Source organism: Bufo bufo, chromosome 5 (genome assembly GCF_905171765.1).
Source record: "Bufo bufo chromosome 5, aBufBuf1.1, whole genome shotgun sequence".
NCBI lineage: Eukaryota > Metazoa > Chordata > Amphibia > Anura > Bufonidae > Bufo > Bufo bufo.
In genome coordinates, this window is record NC_053393.1 from 357,609,803 (window position 1) to 357,632,428 (window position 22,626).

Consider the following 22,626-nt stretch of genomic DNA (forward strand, 5'->3'; position numbering starts at 1 on the left):
CTGATCGACAAGGAGGCTTGGAGTGGGACTCCCCACCGATATCATACTGATGACCTTTCCTGAAGATGTCATAATTATTATACACTCGGACAATCCATTTAAGTATTTGTTCTCCTTAAAGAGAATCCGTCTCCACATTTTGGCACCCCAGCTAATACCACTGTTGAGTAACGGGATGAGCCTTGATTCTTAGGGCTCATGCACATGAACTTATTTTCTTTCTGTATCCGTTCCGTTTTTTTTTTTGCGGACCATTCATTTCAATAGGTCTGCAAAAAAAAAAACGGAAGTTACTCCGTGTGCATTACGTTTCCGTATGTCCATTCCGCAAAAAATTAATAAAATAGAACATGTCCTACTATTGTCTGAATTACAGACAAGAATAGGACTGTTCTACTAGGGGCCAGCTGTTCTTTCACACAAAATACGGAATGCACATGGACGTTATCCGTATTTTTTGCGGACTGCAAAATACATACAGTCGTGTGCATGAGGCCTAAAGCTACAATTTATATTTGTAAAACTCACCTTCTAACCCCTCTGTGATTCTGTATTCATTCTTTCCCCTGAGTCCTCCTAATGACGTGTACAAGTTCAGCAGTCCCGTTATGAAAGTAAGCAGTACTAATACACACCCATCTGCTCTGATACACATTCCACGGTTTACTATTGAACGACATGTATAACTTACAAGCAAATTGCGAGGAAATGCATTCAAGTTGACTAAAATAAACACATACGGTATGAAGAATCAGTGGTTGTCACACTATGCAGTGCCCCTTAACCAAATATGTTATTTGGGCCCTACCACTGTTGATGAAGGATATTAATAACACAATTATACTAGGGTTTTTAATACTTTAAGGGAAAAATAACATTATTTAATTCAGTTTTTATTATAAACATATATAAACTTATGACATATTGTGCTATTTTTATATGATTATCCATATGAAATGTTATTTTGAATAGTCTACTAGAAGAATCACAATATTAGTACTTGTTTTCCACTACTCCGCTTTGCTGTGTAGACTGGGGCAGGGTTGCATTTAATGAAAGCCATATTGTTCTGTTTAAGGCCTACATAAGGCAGATTTGCAACACTATGCACACAGATCAGGATCGATATGCATCTCCTCTGCAGCTCCCTGGTCTGGGCAATCCTCCTTTGCTTTTGCCAAAAAGCACACAACCCAGAGAAGTTTGTAAGAGAAAACTAAATTAAGGTGCTTGAAACACTCTCTTCCATGTATTCACTTGGGTTCCCCCCATAGAAATTTATATGGGCATGTGGTGTTTTACATCAATTTTACATCTGCAGTCCTTTTATTGAGGCCACCAGAACACATTGCGTATTATGCCTTGGTTTTCTACACAGATTTTGTGCAAAAAAATAGATAAGATTTGCGAAATCTTGTCTACATGGTGAAGAAATTCTCTGCACATAAATTGACGAGCCGATCAGGAGCAGATTTCATGAAGAAAATCCCCGCTGAATTCAATGGGAAGGTTATTTTCTTCATGTCAGATGGCCATTTACACACACAGATCTTTTATTATACACGCACACCGACCATTGGTCAGATAATCTGTTGGTGTAACAGAGTCCTTAGGCTGTTTGATATGGACACATGTAAAGGACCATAGCATGAGCTCACAGCCAAGTCCAGATCTAAGATTAGGGATGGAATTTTGACAGTAAGTATATGCAATAGTACATCTACAACATGTACTGCCGAACATCTGAAATGGCAGTGTTATGTCCTCCCTGAAAACGTCATTCTTAAAACTGGAGGCTGAAATTCGGTCAAACAATGCACTATGTACGTAAACTCCTCCGTAAGTAAATTAAGGCTGTAAGACTAAAGGACCATGGCATTTCCTTGCAAACTGCTTCAGTGGAACTATACTGCTTTTCATGTACTCACCTTTCAGGATTTTCAGAAATAAGCATAAAAACAAGCAAAAACGACATAGGTCGGTGATGTTCTGTGAGAGAAGTGGGCCTGCTCTAAGAATTCTGTCTGTTAGCTTCCTCACTGACAATATTAAGAATAACTCATAGGACAGCCCAACTCAGACTTTTTTTTTTACATGTAGACCATGAACCAATGATGAGGAAAGTGCATATTCTCCATTTACCTGATCCGCTCATCGGTACGATGACAAATGTGGCATGATCTGAACTTTTACTGCAATTCCAGGACAGCTCAGAATCGATAAGGTCATGAAATTCCAAAATATGATTGCTGGGTTAGTCCTGCGCTTGGAATGATATACTTGAAGCAAATGTTTGAGTGACAACATGCAAATGCCAGTTGTCCTGTAGACTATGTATAGCTATGTATAATAAAGAACCCACCACACCTTCAACTGTAACTAAAATGGCATTTTAGCTTCTTTGAAGCCATGATCTATCAGCACTGGCCGTGCTAGCTCATTTATAAAATATGTTTGTTCCTCCAAGAAGCTTTTATAATGAGAATAGACTCTTGTTAACATTGAATATCTTCACACTGTGATCTTCTCCGCAGCTCGCCAGCTGCAGCCACTCTCCATTGTCCGGATCACCATGTCCAGCACGACCTGGCTTGCTTCTCCAGCAGAGCTGTTTGACAGTCAGAGTGTGACAAAGGCTGAAAGAGATATAACAGAATGAGGAGAGGATCTGTGTGACGACAGGAAAATGTCAAACTCAGCTGGGCTGCAAGACTCAAATACCATCTTACATCTAATTAGTGTACTTTATCTCCCTACTGCCAACTGGGAGAAATTGACTTGTCACAACCTGCAGGTATTAAATATGCCGGAATTGCTAAGGTTATTAACAACACTAATGACATTTTATCCCTCGGCTTGTCAATAATTTAAACTGCAAACTCTTCATCAATTTTTCAACACATTAGTGTCAGGTCACACATCTCAATAACCATTTAATGACTTCGGGGGCGAAGATCTTAAGTTGAAAAAAAAATAAAAAATGATTTGTCATTTTCTTTGACATAACAGATTTGGAAAAAAAAGGAAGATTTTTGAAACCATGAATATGTATCCTGGCTAAATATATATGTGTGCAGATGTACCAAGACTAGCGTTTCATATGCCAGTCTTAGTCTAAAGCCTGTTAAGTGCAAAATTCTCCACACTTATTACGAGACATGGGACTCTTAATAAATGTGGTGCACCTTCTGGCAGTCCGTGCTCCAGCTAGGAGCTGGCATAAATCTAAATTGTAAGCTATATGAGTTTTTAGCATAAATTATATAGTCAATGTGATGGCCCACATCTATTCCCACTAACCTCTCCTTACTTTCCTTGAGACCTTTAAAAAAGTGAAGTGAAAGGTGAAGAGCTGCAAATTTTGTTGCATATACGGCATATGCCATAGTTTGCCCCTTTTTTGGTGGCATCAAAGTGGAGTAAAAAGTTTAATATATTATATTTTTTTCCACTGTATCACTGCCTCAATTTTAGCTTAATGTACAGATTTTAGTTTTCCCCAGGAGAAATATATAAAGACTATAAGGTCACAGTTGGAAGATACTAAAGAGAAAAAAAAAGTCTAGGTACTAAAAGATCTGAAATATTTTAGGGTACGGTTAAAAACCTAGATCAACCCTTGCAACTGGCCTTATGCGGTCTGTCCTTCATGCATTTGGTAGTCAGGGACTTACACAAAGTGCAGGATATGGTCACTTCCTATTAGAAGCAATCACAGATTGCTCCTAATGGACAAAGAACGCACACGGCAGCATTCATATATTGTCAGTGTTGTTTGCTTCTCCTATTTTGGCCTCTGTTATCAGAGACTGATGAGTTTAGGAAGACTTCCACCCTTTCTAACTAGACCTGCAAAAGGATGTACAATTGGTAATGTGATGAAAGGGTGCCAAGTAACCACAGTGGCAACCAAATGGAGGCAGCGGCGTTAAATCAGTGGGGGACCTTAGGAAGGCAGTGGCAGCCGGGCAGCAAAGGAGCCAAGACCCAGCGGCAGGGAGCAGTATGCTTCCCCTTGCAGGTCTGGCCAGGAAAGAGGGTCTGCTCAAAACCTCCTAAAAGGTGACAGGCCAGTGCCTTTAGTATTAAAATTCAGAAATACACCTTTAAGAGGTACTCTATTCTGACCACTAAAGCAGGGCAAAACCGCAATTGACATTTAAAGTCATGTTTGCATATCCTTAGTTGCAGTGTGGTTGCTGAAACAGATAAATCATGTAAAAGATGCAGTTTCCCCTCTAAGAATATTTGCTAGAAATGCTTATTAAAAAAGGAATTACTTACAGATTGCATGTAAAGTGCTGTAGAGCAAAAGAAAATGCGTACTCACCTTTGTTCTATCTCATGAGCCTTTACCCAGTCATTAGGTGTAACGTTGTATTGCCACTTGTACAAATTAATCTTGCCGCAGTCTAATCCAACAGCAATGATGTAGCTAAGAGATGAGAATGAATGAGGTTATTCAAAGAGCTGCAGCCTTGACAATATCTAAATAATCCACACCATACACAGAAATTATAAGCTATAAGGAAGAACTAAATGTGGCATTTGCTTATGTTTAGCATATCATTTAAAATATTATTATGCCAGGGCACGGTACATATGAAACAGAAAACAGAATTACTACAATAAGCGTGTGTGACATAGTAGTACAGAGGGAGAGAGGACCCTGCCCGGAAGGGCTTACAAGGGAAGGAGACAGTGGGTGAGAGTAGAAGCTGCTCATCTGGCTGTGTAGTGGCAACAGGGTTACTGTAGGTTGAAGTCTTTCCTGAAGAAGTGGGTTTTCAGGCATGTCCAAGACTTTTTGTTGAATTGACGAAAAAGTCGATTTGAGAAATGTTAAAAAGGTGGCGATGGTATAAGCTTAAGGGCTTAAATGTAAGGGCTTAAATTTGTGGTTTGAAGGACAGGGCAGAATCCTAGGTTATCCCGACTAGTGATGGACAAACATCGGCTGGGACGATTAGCGAACGCGATCAAATGTTCGCGAACCGCAAGTTCGTGGCAGGCCACATTCACTTTAATGGCAGGCGAACCTGAAAAGCCTTCAGGTCATATTTTCAGCCACCAAATACTTACTAGAAGTGCACAAATCGTCCCACAACATGGACAGTGACATACCAGCTGGGGATCAATAGCAAAAATTCAAACAAAAAATATGTATTTTAATCAGGAGCCATTTTTATGCGTCTTAAAAGGGGAAACTGTAAAAAATGTGCCCTACTGGAGCCTAGACATTTTTTATTTTTAGAATACAGGAGTACAGGCCCCAAACATTATGCATTCACCGGACAGAAAATAACAATTGATAATGTGGCTGGAGGTACATTAAACGGTCACCGTATAACAATTTTACTGTTGGCCAATTAGATTACAGGCCTCAAAAATTATGCATTCACCGTACAGAAAAGATCAAGTGTATATGTGGCTGGAGGTATATTAGACGGTCATTGGATATCAATTTTACTGCAGGCCAGTACAAATACATGTGTTTAAAAGAACTAAAAATATAAAATTGGAATAAAAACATGGCAAACGAAATCCCCCCTCTTGAAAAAACAAAACAAATGATAATAGTTGAAATTCGATAACATCTGGTCATCACAGGTGTTGAATTCCTCCAAGATCCATGCGGTAGTCCACACTGTCGTGAGCTAGGCGAGTGCGCTTATCGGTCACGATCCACCCTGCTGCGCTGAATGTTCCATGGCAAATTGTGCCTGCTCTGGCCACAGGTCAAGCCTGCACACCCAGTAGTCCAGTGGTTCCTCGCTTATCAGAGCGTCCATATCGGCCGGTAACCCGATGTAGTCGGACACCTGTCGGTCTAGGCGTTCCCTGAGGCTGGATCTGGAGGGCGGCTGTCAATGGGTTGGCTGCAAGAATGATTTCATATCCGAAGTGACCAACACATCTTCAAACCACCCTCTTCTTGCATGCGCTGTAGGATTGGTACCCGCAACTGTTTCTCTGTGGGTAGAAATTCTTCTGCCAGTGCCCACAACAGCAGAATGCAGCATCTCTCGAAGCAAGGCCTGGAAATGCTGCATTCTGACATCCCTTTGTGATGCTGGTAACATGTCTACTATTTTGTGTTGGTACCAGGGGTCTAAGTACGTTGCCACCCAGTACTGGTCCTTGCCCTTTATGCTTTTTATATGGGGGTCCCTCTTCAAACACTGCATGAAGGCCCCCATTTGCACTAAATTTGAATCGGTGGAGCGGCCTGGCTCGTGCTCATCGCCCAGAATGTTGTCCTCGGTGTCCTCCCCCCAGCCACGGACAACACCAGGGATCCCAGAAAATTTTAAAGCCTGCTCTTCTGGCTCCTCCTCTGACTCCTGCTGACTTGTCTCAGATGGAGTAGCCCCCCTGGGAATTCATTTAGCATTGCGACTTCCTCATCATCCTGCTCCTGGACGGCTTGATCAATGACACGACGCAATGCACGCTCCAGAAAGAAGGCGTAAGGTACGATGTCACTCATGGCGCCCTGGCTGCGAATGACCAGTTTGGCGATCTCATTAAATGGGCGCAGAAGTCTGCATGCGTTGCACATGAGCAGCCACTGTCGCGGTGAAAAAAAAAACAAGCTCCCCGGAACCTGTCCTGCCGCAGAGTTCGTACAGGTAGTCATTAATGGCACGTTTCTGCTGGAGCAGCCTATCAAGTACCGTATTTTCCGCTTTATAAGACGCACCTAGGTTTTTGAGGAGGAAAATGAGAAAAAATATATTTTGAACCAAAAGGTGTGCTTTTGGTGGATTTTGAACTAATGGTCTGGGGATGACACTGTTATGGGGCTCTGTGGATGACGCACTGTTATGGGGGGGATCTATGGATGATGCACTGTTATGGGGGGGATCTATGGATGATGCACAGTTATGGGGGGGATCTATGGATGATGCACAGTTATGGGGGGGATCTATGGATGATGCACTGTTATGGGGGATGTGTGCTGTGAACCATAGGGCCATGAGGGGGGCCAGCATTAGATGCTATATGTGTGGGTGACACACATATAGCATCTTATGCTGGTCCCCCTCATGGCCCTATGTTTCACAGCATTACAGTACTTTATTCTTTGTATGTAAAATATTTCTTTAATCCTGAATCAATCGCTCTCCTTTTGATAAACTAGCTGACACTGATATATCGCCGGCCGCTATGCTGCACAGTGTGGCCGGCGATACATCAATCACAGTGCGGGGAGGGAGGAGGGGCTGGAGGCAACTCACAGCGGGGCCCGGTGCAGTCACTGTAGTACACCGGGCCCCGCGCACAGAAGTCTCTTTGTATATAAAATCTTTCATTAATCCTTTATACCGTAAATCGCTCTCCTTTTGATAAACTTTACTAGCCTAATTGCCTGCATCAGTACTCACTATGAATGTAGCGTGCAGCCCCTCCGGCGCATGACTTCATCCTGCTCCTGCTTCATTAATGAAGTGGGAGGAGCGTGATGTCAGTCACACGCCGGCCGGACCGCATGTAATAAAATCAAAAGGTGCTTCAACAAAGTATTAGTTTAAGGGTGTGCACACTTATGCAACCATATTATTTTATTTTGATATTTTTTCTTCCCTCTACCTAAAAGATTTGTTTGTTTTTCAATTAAGTTGTACAGTTTATAGGTCACATTAAAGGTGGAAACTGTTCTGAAATGATATAGATATATATATATATATATATATATATATATATACACACACACACACATACACATATATACACAGTACAGACCAAAAGTTTGGACACACCTTCTCATTCAAAGAGTTTTTTTTTTTTTCATGACTATGAAAATTGTAGATTCACACTGAAGGCATCAAAACTTTGAATTTACACATGTGGAATTATATACATAACAAACAAGTGTGAAAACTGAAAATATGTCATATTCTAGGTTCTTCAAAGTAGCCACCTTTTGCTTTGATTACTGCTTTGCACACTCTTGGCATTCTCTTGATGAGCTTCGAGAGGTAGTCCCCTGAAATGGTTTTCACTTCACAGGTGTGCCCTGTCAGGTTTAATAAGTGGGATTTCTTGCCTTATAAATGGGGTTGGGACCATCAGTTGCGTTGAGGAGAAGACTGTTGGAAGACCATTTCAGGGGACTACCTCTTGAAGCTCATCAAGAGAATGCCAAGAGTGTGCAAAGCAGTAATCAAAGCAAAAGGTGGCTACTTTGAAGAACCTAGAATATGACATATTTTCAGTTGTTTCACACTTGTTTGTTATGTATATACAGTACAGACCAAAAGTTTGGACACACCTTCTCATTCAAAGAGTTTTCTTTAGTTTCATGACTATGAAGGCATCAAAACTATGAATTAACACATGTGGAATTATATACATAACAAACAAGTGTGAAACAACTGAAAATATGTCATATTCTAGGTTCTTCAAAGTAGCTACCTTTTTCTTTGAAGCTCATCAAGAGAATGCCAAGAGTGTGCAAAGCAGTAATCAAAGCAAAAGGTGGCTACTTTGAAGAACCTAGAATATGACATATTTTCAGCTGTTTCACACTTGTTTGTTATGTATATAATTCCACATGTGTTAATTTATAGTTTTGATGCCTTCATAGTCCTGAAAATAAAGAAAACTCTTTGAATGAGAAGGTGTGTCCAAACTTTTGGTCTGTACTGTATATACATAACAAACAAGTGAGAAACAACTAAAAATATGTCATATTCTAGGTTCTTCAACTGACCATCCACATGACTCACGCAGCCATCGCGAGACCAGTCCGAGAGCAGCGCCTGGACTCGCCACGCCAGCGGGGAGGGGCAAGCGCACAAAGGCCAACACCGCCAGTAATACTGGCGTTGCTGCCCCAGCAACAGCCGGCCGCACACCGCAGGCAAAGCGAATCCCAGCCAGAAGAAAGTAGACAATGCAGGGCTTTCTACCTGTGTGTCTTGATACTAAAGGTACCACGATCGCTCCAGACTATAACCTGAATACAGCGACTAGTTGGGTGCACTTATTCATTTAATTATGTCATTCAATTTTGACACCCATTCTATTGGTCTTTTGACCTTTTTTTTCTCTCTGTTGTGCCTTCTGTTTCCGCCTCTCCTTGATGTCATGACTGCGTTGTCTCCTTCTTGCTGGGATTCGCTTTGCCTGCGGTGTGCGGCCGGCTGTTGCTGGGGCAGCGACGCCAGTATTACTGGCGGTGTTGGCCTTTGTGCGCTTGCCCCTCCCCGCTGGCGTGGCGAGTCCAGGCGCTGCTCTCGGACTGGTTTCGCGATGGCTGCGTGAGTCATGTGGATGGTCAGTTGATCAATCACGTGACCCGGGTGGCGTCTCCTGGCTCTGTCTGTTTGAGTTGCGGTTGCTAGGTTTCAGGACATGCGCAGTCTGACTTAGAGGACGCGGATTTTGGCGCCGCTATTCTGTCCCCGCTGAGTGAGTTTTTATCTTTATTAACTATAGCTATTGCTAACACTTATACACAGGTGATGTAACACTGTTTTAATGAGTACAATTTACACAGTTTATGGTATATGTTTGTACAAATCATGAGTATTATTGATTTGCACAATGGAACACATCATGTAAATTATATTATTGATACATTGTTCACTATATGAAGATATTGTATGTATTTTTGCACTTGTTTTTATGATTATATTATTTATTAATTGATTATAACTTGATTTGCTGCTATGTATTCTGGTTATATATACCCCTGTGAGACACCATGTTTTATGCTTGATAAAGACTGCATTGAGCGGTTGAAACGTTGCAGAGGGGTTAATAAAGGGTCCATCATTTTTTCACTTGATGTCTGGAGTGCTGCTTCATCTTTTGAACGTATGTCTATCTGTTGCCGTTGAGCCTGCGGCTGGGAGGATTTTGCACCCGTACTACTGGACTAGTGCTGCTGTGTATTTTTTGTTTGTTTGCTTGATTATATATATATATATATATATATATATATATATATATATATATATATATATATACATACATATACATACATATACATATATACATACACACACACACACTCACCTAAAGAATTATTAGGAACACCTGTTTTATTTCTCATTAATGCAATTATCTAGTCAACCAATCACATGGCAGTTGCTTCAATGCATTTAGGGATGTGGTCCTGGTCAAGACAATCTCCTGAACTGCAAACTGAATGTCAGAATGGGAAAGAAAGGTGATTTAAGCAATTTTGAGTGTGGCATGGTTGTTAGTGCCAGACGGGCTGGTCTGAGTATTTCACAATCTGCTCAGTTACTGGGATTTTCACGCACAACCATTTCTAGGGTTTACAAAGAATGGTGTGAAAAGGGAAAAACATCCAGTATGCGGCAGTCCTGTGGGCAAAAATGCCTTGTGGATGCTAGAGGTCAGAGGAGAATGGGCCGACTGATTCAAGCTGATAGAAGAGCAACGTTGACTGAAATAACCACTCGTTACAACCGAGGTATGCAGCAAAGCATTTGTGAAGCCACAACACGCACAACCTTGAGGCGGATGGGCTACAACAGCAGAAGACCCCACCGGGTACCACTCATCTCCACTACAAATAGGAAAAAGAGGCTACAATTTGCATGAGCTCACCAAAATTGGACTGTTGAAGACTGGAAAAATGTTGCCTGGTCTGATGAGTCTCGATTTCTGTTGAGACATTCAAATGGTAGAGTCCGAATTTGGCGAAAACAGAATGAGAACATGTATCCATCCTCTGATGGCTACTTCCAGCAGGATAATGCACCATGTCACAAAGCTCGAATAATTTCAAATTGGTTTCTTGAACATGACAATGAGTTCACTGTACTAAAATGGCCCACACAGTCACCAGATCTCAACCCAATAGAGCATCTTTGGGATGTGGTGGAACGGGAGCTTCGTGCCCTGGATGTGCATCCCTCAAATCTCCATCAACTGTAAGATGCTATCCTATCAATATGGGCCAACATTTCTAAAGAATGCTATCAGCACCTTGTTGAATCAATGCCACGTAGAATTAAGGCAGTTCTGAAGGCAAAAGGGGGTCCAACACCGTATTAGTATGGTGTTCCTAATAATTCTTTAGGTGAGTGTGTGTGTGTATATATATATATATATATATATATATATATATATATATATATATATATATATATATTAGAAAAAGATTGAAGGATTTCATATCAATAATACATATAGGAAGAAAAAAAAAAATCTTTAGTTGAAGATTTTATAACTTATTTGCATGATTACCTTCCCTGAAAAGCAATTGCTTGGTTCACACTGACAGCAGTGACTGAGTCTTCTGTATCCAGAAGTGTAGAGCAAGGCTTGACAGATGTGCAGCTTTTCTCCCCCATGAGATCAGGCGCCTGACAGTTACCCCATACAATCACCTAAATAATCATGTATATACAGAATGCAATTACAATTAACATCACAAAAAGTTTTTGCAAATTTACATAAAATTTCAGATGTTTGTCCACCATTAAGTACAACATTTTTAATATAAGTATGCCTAAAATTCTGTGGTGAATAATTTTTTTTAATACATCCTTATGATGGTCAGTTACAGAACTCAAAACTAAAACTTCTCTGCAGAGCCTTGTCTATAGTATTAGATGGCATTCGTTAAGGTTAATTGCACCTGGAATCTGTAAGAGAAGCTCTCCATTCAAGCTCACCATTTATTTTTTTACTTCTGTAGAAATGTCCTATAATTGTCTGCAAAACTGACAAGAATAGGACATTTTAAATTTTTTTTTTTTTTTTGTGGGGTCGCGGAGTGGACATGCAGCTGCGGAAAATTAATAGGTCCACATCCGATCCGCAAAAAGTGCTAATCGGATGTGGACAGAAAGTATGGTCGTGTGCATGAACCCTAATCCATAATTTCATACTATGATGACTGCCGTCTATTTCTATGCCACTGTCCACGCTTGGGAACAACAAAATCCACTTAAGCATGATCAGGTGCATTGCTCCATTCTATCATCCAGGTCCAAATGCTTACATACACACCTTTTTGTCTCTGCTTCCTGTGACAAAAAAATTGCTGTCGGGAGTCCAGTCACAGGACCAGATGATTCGAGAATGGACAGATGTATTCTTGTAAGTGTTTGCACACAGTCTGAACTGTGGTACTGTTTAAGAAAAAAAAAAAAAAGAGTAAGATAACAAGGAGTCAGGGCAATGCCCTATTATTACCTATAGCCCGGGGCTACACATACACCTTTCGCCAGGATTCTTCTCCGGGTCCTATAGCGATTTACACTAACAACCTACACAAAATGTTTAAGTCACATCTTCCTCCTTCTTCACAATGGAAGTGATTGTGTGCATGGATGTTGAACAGTATGTACATGTCATTTCTGAGAAATTATTTTTTGGAGGTTGAGAAAGTTGTATGGGTACTCTAAGGATTGAACTGCAAGGCAAACTAGTGAATATATCACCAAATCAAAGCCAATGATCTAGTAAAGCTGGCTTAGCATTCATATAAGATGCACACGTCATATTGACACATTTTACCTTATTTTGTAGGCCAATCAATTAGGAGAGCGTACAGAAGCACATCTGCTACTCACCGGACTCTGTTGGAATCTCCTCCTGCTTCCTCCACAGGGACCAATTTCTATCTCTGGAAACTGCTAATAGGAATTTGTCATCGGGAGAAAATGCCATCTGAGTAACCGTCAGGTTATGGAAAGACAAGCTCTGGATCTGCTTCCAGCTTGTGGTACTCCACAGAATAATTACAGCATGCTCTTTTTTGGAAGCCTAAATAAAGGGGGATATTGAATGTGGGTCAAGCCTGGTCAGAGCATGAGCCATCCAAACAAGGTAGCAGCAGCTCCAGAATAAGAATGTCTTCTTATATTAAGACATAACATTTACAAATGAGATATGTATAGTCATAGTTGGGAGAAATAAATCTGTGCTGAAAATGACTCTGGTTACCTTACATGTAGAAGCAATGATTGTTCCAGCACGGTTACAAGCTACAGAGAAAATTTCATAGCCATGTCCGTACCTAGAAAGTATACAAAAAAACCACTCAAATATTAAGATTTCAAATTTTAACCCAATAACCTAGCAATCTTGACTACAAGCTCCTTGTGAAATTAGTTATTTAGTTTTAAAAAAAAGTCTGTTTAAAGGGGTTCTCTATGTATTCATTTGGACAAAACTGCAAAAATAAAATCTCACCCACATGTTTCGAATCCTCCTCTGTACCACGTGGGACGCAACCAGAGACGCCGCAACGGAGAGAGACGCCGAGCAAGCAGCAGGACACGTGCGCACCAACGCCCCCCAGGACCGGATCACCGCCAGCATACGTCGATAGCCACCACTTGGGACCCACCACAAATGGGGTAAGACTGTTCCAGTCTCCATACACAGCGGACTCAATGATATTTGGACATAGCAAGGGATTTTAATACCCACAGTCAGACGAGCCATCTGATACAATTTTATTTTATTATTTTTTTGGATATCCGTATACCTACGTCATCACCAATTGTGCACATAGGACCACACACTGTGCACATTGACGTACATTTTAGAGATATACTAGACAGACTGATCACCTGTACTAGTATTTATTACTATAGACCAGAACATTTCATATTATTATATACCAGAACATTGCATATTGTGGTATATTTTATCGGAATACCTTGATGTCACCTATCTGGAACCACTCGTATTAACCCTTTGTGGTATACATATTTCTATTTTTATTTCTATTGATCTTAATAAACATTCTACTACATATAACCTGTATCCACTCATATATATACCTAGACATTTGAGTGCCCTCCACCTCACAAATTCACTTGTTTATCTATTACTTTGGCAGTAGGTGCTGCCATCTGGAGAGAGCACCTATCCGTGAATTGTTGACCGTAGAGCCTCTGTAATTTCCTACTTATTATAATGTTATTTATGCCGAAAACAGGTAGTAAGCAGTAAGTAGTGTGTACCCCAAAATGGCACCAATAAAAACTACAACTTGTCTCACAAAAAAACAAGCCCCCGCCAGGCTACTTAGATGGAAAAATAAAGAAGTTAAAGCTCTTGGAAAGCAACAAAAAAAAATGAATTAAAAAAAAGTAAGGCCCAAAACAGGATGGTGACTAAGGGGTTAAAAAAAAATAATGATTAAGTAAACAACTACTTTAACCCTTTACTTTTCTTGAGAGCAGACTAGGGACGGCGTTCACAAGAGGTTTACAGTATGTAGCTTATCACAATGCAGTGCGATGAAAATCCTTGTACAAGCGGTGCAACAACGGACAATGCTGAGAAACTTACAACTTCTGAACTTCCGGCCACAGTGTGTTCTGCAACAAGTGATCTTCTGTCGGAGGCTCTGCAGAAAAGACGCTCTGTTTACTAACCGTATGCTGGGCAAACAATGGCAACTATCTAAATATGCTCACAGCTTTGGCGATATCAGTAAACTGTCTACGTAGAAATGTAATCAATTAAGAATAATAAAATATATACAAAAATAGTTACCACCCTGATAAAACCATCACTCTATCCTTCGTTTAACCAGTGTATAACAGAAAATTATGCAAGATATTAATATCAATTTAAATTTCTCATCTTTTACAACATCTCTGCTTGCTGTGCGTGAACAGAATCAATCTCTATTATAGAATGTAGTCAAAGTCGACATCATAAGTCATTGACTTTAGTGCAAATTGGTCTTTCTGTTTGGACTGAAAAGAGACCAGGACCACTGTCAATGATGCCCACATCAGTTTGTGCGGTGGCATAAAGCTGATGCCATATCCTATCCTGATGACCAGACCAATTCACTTGAATGGAAAGAGCAGTTGTAATTACATTGCACCGGGGCTACAATGGAGGTGGTGTGCAGGTAAATATTGAAGAGGACACCGCACTCGTCTGAGCACCGCAACCCCTTCAAATACGGTAGTTAATCTAATATTGAAGACTTATCCTGAACAAAGCTCATTAATAATATGCCACTGCACAACCCCTTTAAATACTGGGCGGAGGACAGTTACAAAAAGTTATTAATGCTATCGTGTCTACAATTTGGCGTTAAATGTGGCCAAATTTTTCGTTTTTCTGGTGCATAATGTAGCATCAAGTATTAGACCTGTTTTGAAGCAAAAGAATAGCCACAACTTGTAACTCACCGAGGGGCGTGAATTAGTGAAAAGGGTGTAGTTTAAGATTTGCCACATAAAATTTTGGAGCAAAGTAATCAAATAGCTGATGTAAAAAGTCAAACAAATGTGTCTAGCCATGCACCATCCAGCCTGAGCCACTATGATAAAGGTGGCAGGTCTTTAGTCTACGCTGCCCACATTTTAGACAGGATTAGTAAATCTGCTCCGGTCTTTTTTATCCCTCGCATTAATCCCCTTAAAATACACACAGGAGAGAAAGAGGAAAATTCTTGCGGGAGTCTCCATAACTGAAGCGTGGATTAAATTGGTTATCTGATCCTGTAAACAACCCCGAAATGCCCGGATCCCATATACCCAACATACTTACTTGGTCCCTGGAGCATGCGTCCTTCTGGATCCCTGCACGGCCGCCGCTGCATCTCCCCGTCGTGCAGATCACAACATCCGGCGACGGGGGGTGCAGCCAATAGCAGGGGACTATAGTAGAGGACTAGCTCCCCTATAGTAGAGGACTAGCTCACACATGATGCAAGGGGGTAGGTTACTGTCACAGCTGCATTGGATGCATGGGCAGAGGCAGTGGCGGCCATGCAGAGATCCGGAGGGACACATGTGTCGGGACCAGGCAAGTATGTTCTGTATGAGGGACCCAGGCATTTCAGGAGGTGTTTACAGGATCAGATAACCCCTTTAACACCTTCCTAACCCTAGACCATTAATGTAACATATATTACAACATTCTCTATAAGAGACTGAGGACTAGACTGCACGTGTGTTCTAAGCATACAATCCCATGTGATGGAGGCATCAACACAGGGAACTCCTGCTGCCTACCACACAATGGACATAAAATAGATCATTTAATTGAATTAAATCTGTCAGCAGATTTGTACCTATGAAACTGGCTGACCTGTTACATGGGTGATTGGCACCTGAAGACATCTGTGTTGGTCCCATATTCGTATGTGTCTGCATTACTGAGAAAAATGAAGTTTTAATATATGCGAATAAACCTGTAGGAGCAACGGGCGTGTGGCTGTTACACCTAGCGTCTCTACTCTCTCTACAACTGCAGCACGCCTGGAACTTTGATTGACTGGGCCAGGCAGGGAAAACATTATCACTCAAAGTGCAGAGGGCACGGCAGTTGCAGAGAGAGCAGAGCCTCTAGGAGTAATGACAACACCCCCGTTGCTCCTAGAGACTAATTTGCATATATTAAAACATTATTTTTCTCCATAACGAGGGCACATATAAACATGGGACCAACACAGATGTCTTCAGCTGCCAAGTGCACATGCAACAGGTCAGCCAGTTTCATAGGTACAAATCTGCTGACAGATGCCCTTCAAGGCTTTCAGTTATTAATGTGCACCATGTTCTGTCTTTGGTATCCTGTAATATTTAAAAAACTAATTTCAACATATAATTCAAATTACATGATGTGACTGACCTGTAAGGATATGAGGCTGGAAATACGGCTGAGAATACTGATCAGACACACTGTTGAACGGCTCTTCTTCTTGAGCAGACTGTGAATTCAAATTGCCTTCATAAAAGGGAGGTAAAGGGTTAATCAGTTGCAAAAAAGCATGTAAAAAAAAAAATTGGGAAAAAACTGGTTCTATACATTATCTAGAACGAAAGATTAAACCTAACAAGTTAAAAGAAGTGAGCCTTTCTATGTAAACTACATAAGCACTCAATGAACTGCATTCTCCTTTTGGGATTCCTTGAACACTAAAAATTGGCAAGATTCCTTAGCTTCAGTGTGCCATGAAAACTTCCTTACAGCAGTGATGTCTGTATATACTGTACAGTAACAGTAATGCCACTTTCAGGAATTGAAAATGAGAAATAATAGACGGAAGAACTGGAGTAGGCAATCATATTTCAGTACCAAAGAACTTCTAAGGAGTCTGTCAGCATTTATGACCATGCTAACCTGCTGAAAAAGAAAAGCAGTATAGTAGTGGTGGTGGTGGCGGTAGTAGCAGTTGTAATAGGGAATATTAACTTTTATTCTGCCCCTGTAAGTGCCCAGGGTGGAACTTCACGGTGAAGTGCTTCCTGTATTAGGGTCCATTCACACGTCCGCACTGGCCATGCACATTCGGCATTTTGCGGACCGCACATGGCCGGCACTATGATAGAAATGCCTGTTCTGGTCTGTGGCTGCAGACAAGAATAAGACATGCTCTAGCTTTTTTTTGCAGAACCAAAGGAGATACCCTCAGCGACTTACCAGATATGACACCCCTGAGACTTGAGCCACCAACAATACCAAAACCAACATCTTGCGAATTCCCTGTATTACTACCTATCATCCAATCATGCCTAAAATTCACCAAATGGTACGTAATATTTGGTCAATTTTACAACAGGCTTCCCCTCATAAACAGGAATTCCAAAATCCTCCTCTGACCTGTTACAAGCACTGTCACAACATCAGGGACAAACTAGTCCATGCTGATCTAGGACCAATCTCCCACATACCACGACAACGGTTTCTACAAAACCCGACATTTTGTACTTTTCCTTGTCTTCACTGCGCACAATGCTCAAACATAACCAGAGGCAATTACATCACTCATCATCACACAGGTCAGAAATCTCCTATAAAAGATTACTACACTTGCGAGTCTTCATATGTCGTATATTTGATCAAATGCCCATGTGGCCTGGCATATGTGGGTGAAACCACTCAACAGATCGGTGACCGGATATGTAAACGTAAATCTACCATTAGAACAAAACAATCACTCCTGCCAATACCAGCACATTTCCATCAACACAAACACCAAATCTCGCAGCTACGGTTCCAAGTCATCGAACAAGTACCATCTTCACGGCGAGGAGGAAATCTGATCCTACCGTTACAACAGCGAGAATCCTTTTGGATCCATAGATTGGACACTTTAGCACCTAGAGGACTAAACAGGGAATGTGACTTCTTATTTTTATCATAATAATAACTTTTTCCTGTCTTTATTCCAGACACGTTGATTGGGATTAGGCGACCATGGGTGAGAATGCCCCCATCCTCCCTTTCCTTTTTCCCACCTTTCCCCTCCCCCTCTTTTTTTCCCTCGACCTCCCCTCACCTCCATGATTGCAGTTTCCCTTACTAATACTCTACTTCATTGAATTATTTACTTTCGTTCTACAAAAAAAAAATTTCAATTTTTTCATTTTTTTTTTTTCATTTTTTCATCATTTTTTTTATTTCATTTGATTAATGTTTTTTCATGTCGTATTTTTTTATTTTTTTTGGAGTATTGGATTGTGATAATTAATATCACCCTGGTGGCCCTATTTCAACTTTTCACTGTGTATTCAATTACCCCTTAATTCCACATTTTTGTTCCCAGTACTGCCTACTTTTACCTGTGCTTAAAATAGGGTTGCTAGGCATGCGTGCAAGGACACATTACTGACAGCCAGGGACTGTAAGGGCTGTTTCACACGACCGAGTCCATTGCGGGAATCACGCTCCGTGTGTGAGTGTGATCCTCCGCTCTGGATTGCAGGAGCGCACGGCATTATCATGATTTATAATGCTATGCGTCTCTGCATGGACTTTTTTCCACAGAATCATAGTCACATAAAGCGGTCAGTATGATTCTGTAGAAATAAGGTCAAGCAGAGGCACATAGCATTATAAATCATGATAATGCCGTGCGCTCCTGCGTGATTCCCGCAATGGACTCGCTCGTGTGAAACAGCCTTAAGTAAATGATTAAAGCCAGGTCCTCCCCAGCAGCTGATAACAGTGCCTGGGCTGTGTGCACTTCTCCCTGTCCCTGCGCTTGGCAGACGCTCTTTCACTCAGCAATGCTGGAGAAGGCAGAGTTGGAGCAGCGCACAACAGGGAAGGGAGATCTGCCATCTGCTCAGTGTATAAATGAAAGCAACATGTGGTAAGAGGACCCCTTTGTGCTGCAGGAGATTAACCCTTTAGGGGGGAGGGCTCTGGTTACTGACACTTTTGGGGGGCTATTGTTACTGGCTAGTGAGGGCAGGCGGGATTAGCCTCAGGGTGAGGGTAGTGGCGGCCATCTTAACTGAATAGTGAAATTGCAGTTTTATGCAGACTGGTTGCTAAGGGCTGAATCTTATTAAATATGGGGTAAGTCAGTCTAATAGTAACTGATTCTGGAATATCATGTTATTAGTAACTACATATATGAAAATTGAAATTAGGGTCTAAAGTGTGACAGTTATCCTTTAAGATTTCTTATTGTTTCATTATTATAATTATTACTTCATTGCCCTTCTTTATATTACCACATGTTCATAATTGATTCACAATACAGGATCTAACGCTCCATAATGTCATAATACCATTCCTAATTACTACATTGTCTCTCAAAGCTGTTGTCACTATTGTATACCTATTTCATCCTTTTACTAAGTCCACCTTAACCACACATCTCTTTCTCATATGTACATACACATCCCGTCCCTGTCTTGCCCACATTGCCAGTACTACACACCACCGCCCTACTTGTCATGCGCACGCCTCCTTTCCATTTTAGCACTACAAGGATCGCTCCTTAATCAATGCGCAGGTGCATGCCCTCTCCACCCCGTCGCGGTGACGTCACCAACCATGACGTCACCTGCCGACGCTGCAGACCCGCGGCCATTTAAAACGCTCCCTAGACCAATGGCCATACATCCAGGATAGCACCTTCCCTCCTGCCACCAATGAGGTAAATCTACTTGCTACTTTTAACCATTTAATTATAGTGGTATTTTCCTTATATTACCGATTCCTTATTATTCATATACCTACTATTAATTTTTAATTATTAATTACTCATTTGCTATTTATGTTTAATCCAAGTGCCCCTTACAACATGCACCTGGGAACACAACCTCTTTCAATTTTACACCACTATTTTTAATTCTTTTCTTCTGGAACCCCACCTAATTTCTTGTTTTCAATACTTACCGTAATTTTTCTGTACATTATATACCAGAACAAAATCTAAGATACAATATGTTGTTTACAGATCCCGCTGATAAAGGTCTAATTCAGACTGAAACGTCTGGGGAATACAATGTGGCTAACACTTTTTTTCTACTCCTGGATATGAATAATACTGTATGGAATTATAAGTGATGTGAACACTTCTTTGATTATTAAAAAGAATTGCATATACCTTAACTGGAGTGCCGTGGATATTGCTACACTCAGACAAGTTGGGGCGTGAAGCATCTCAATGCAGAGAGCATTTTACAGTGAGGCTCCACCTTGGACACTTGCAGGAGCAGTGCCTGACAGATTACACTGCGTGCAGAATTATTAGGCAAATGAGTATTTTGACCACATCATCCTCTTTATGCATGTTGTCTTACTCCAAGCTGTATAGGCTCGAAAGCCTACTACCAATTAAGCATATTAGGTGATGTGCATCTCTGTAATGAGAAGGGGTGTGGTCTAATGACATCAACACCCTATATTAGGTGTGCATAATTATTAGGCAACCTTTCCTTTGGCAAAATGGGTCAAAAGAAGGACTTGACAGGCTCAGAAAAGTCAAAAATAGTGAGATATCTTGCAGAGGAATGCAGCACTCTTAAAATTGCAAAGCTTCTGAAGCGTGATCATCGAACAATCAAGCGTTTCATTCAAAATAGTCAACAGGGTCGCAAGAAGCGTGTGGAAAAACCAAGGCGCAAAATAACTGCCCATGAACTGAGAAAAGTCAAGCGTGCAGCTGCCAAGATGCCACTTGCCACCAGTTTGGCCATATTTCAGAGCTACAACATCACTGGAGTGCCCAAAAGCACAAGGTGTGCAATACTCAGAGACATGGCCAAGGTAAGAAAGGCTGAAAGACGACCACCACTGAACAAGACACACAAGCTGAAACGTCAAGACTGATTTTTCTAAGGTTTTATGGACTGATGAAATGAGAGTGAGTCCTGATGGGCCAGATGGATGGGCAGAGAGCTCCAGTCCGACTCAGACGCCAGCAAGGTGGAGGTGGAGTACTGGTTTGGGCTGGTATCATCAAAGATGAGCTTGTGGGGCCTTTTCGGGTTGAGGATGGAGTCAAGCTCAACTCCCAGTCCTACTGCCAGTTTCTGGAAGACACCTTCTTCAAGCAGTGGTACAGGAAGAAGTCTGCATCCTTCAAGAAAAACATGATTTTCATGCAGGACAATGCTCCATCACACGCGTCCAAGTACTCCACAGCGTGGCTGCCAAGAAAGGGTATAAAAGAAGAAAATCTAATGACATGGCCTCCTTGTTCACCTGATCTGAACCCCATTGAGAACCTGTGGTCCATCATCAAATGTCAGATTTACAAGGAGGGAAAACAGTACACCTCCCTGAACAGTGTCTGGGAGGCTGTGGTTGCTGCTGCACGCAATGTTGATGGTGAACAGATCAAAACACTGACAGAATCCATGGATGGCAGGCTTTTGAGTGTCCTTGCAAAGAAAGGTGGCTATATTGGTCACTGATTTGTTTTTGTTTTGTTTTTGAATGTCAGAAATGTATATTTGTGAATGTTGAGATGTTATATTGGTTTCACTGGTAAAAATAAATAATTGAAATGGGTATATATTAGTTTTTTGTTAAGTTGCCTAATAATTATGCACAGTAATAGTCACCTGCACACACAGATATCCCCCTAAAATAGCTAAAACTAAAAACAAACTAAAAACTACTTCCAAAAATATTCAGCTTTGATATTAATGAGTTTTTTGGGTTCATTGAGAACATGGTTGTTGTTCAATAATAAAATTAATCCTCAAAAATACAACTTGCCTAATAATTCTGCACTCCCTGTATAGCGTCATATTCTTACTGACTAAAGAAACTTCACAAAAATGTAAGTTTGTACTGCTCTGCCCAGACCCCACCTAGGAGTCAAAACAGCCAACACTCTCCCTTTATTAGACAAACAATAACCACAGAGAAGGCATAATATAGTAAAATTAAATCTTCTTCATATATTTCTTACCTGTTCCTGCACCATCAGTTTGCTGAGACACTTCTGCTGCCTGTATACAATGCTGTTCATAGATCAACATGGATCTCTGTACAGTATTAATCTGAAGTTTTGAACTAAGCGATTTCGGATGTAGCATTCGAAGCTCGCTTCGCTCATCACTAATTTCCACATTTTTTTCACTTTAAACTTACAAACTTAAATGTACTTGTATTGGGATTTCATGTTATAGACCAATAAAAAGTAGCAAGTACAGATATAGCCGAGCTAAAATTGACGCTGATAACACATCACAGTGTTATCTTGTGCCATCTTGTGACAAAAGCCATTGAAATACATTGACAGAGTTAGTAAACCTTTGTGTGCCATTTTTTAACTTAATGTGTTAGGCTACTTTCACACTAGCGTTCGGGTGTCCGCTCGTGCGCTCCGTTTGAAGGGGCTCACGAGCGGCCCCGAACGCATCCGTCTGGCTCTAATGCATTCTCAGTGGAGGCGGATCCACT

The 22,626-nt window shown here is 41.1% G+C and overlaps 1 protein-coding gene across 1 annotated transcript in view; it reads right to left on the reverse strand.

Annotated features, from left to right (window-relative positions):
- Positions 1 to 382: 382 nt before the first annotated feature.
- ELP2 (elongator acetyltransferase complex subunit 2) overlaps positions 383 to 22,626 on the reverse strand; it is a 128,631-nt gene continuing 106,387 nt past the window's right edge. The window contains exons 15-22 of the mRNA XM_040432197.1: positions 16,603 to 16,698; positions 14,296 to 14,353; positions 12,937 to 13,009; positions 12,564 to 12,756; positions 11,998 to 12,119; positions 11,230 to 11,372; positions 4,331 to 4,435; positions 383 to 2,636 (exon numbers count right to left, since the gene is read on the reverse strand). Coding sequence (XP_040288131.1) covers positions 2,474 to 2,636; positions 4,331 to 4,435; positions 11,230 to 11,372; positions 11,998 to 12,119; positions 12,564 to 12,756; positions 12,937 to 13,009; positions 14,296 to 14,353; positions 16,603 to 16,698 — 953 coding nt within the window. The 3' untranslated portion in view covers positions 383 to 2,473. The remainder of the gene's footprint in view (positions 2,637 to 4,330; positions 4,436 to 11,229; positions 11,373 to 11,997; positions 12,120 to 12,563; positions 12,757 to 12,936; positions 13,010 to 14,295; positions 14,354 to 16,602; positions 16,699 to 22,626) is intronic.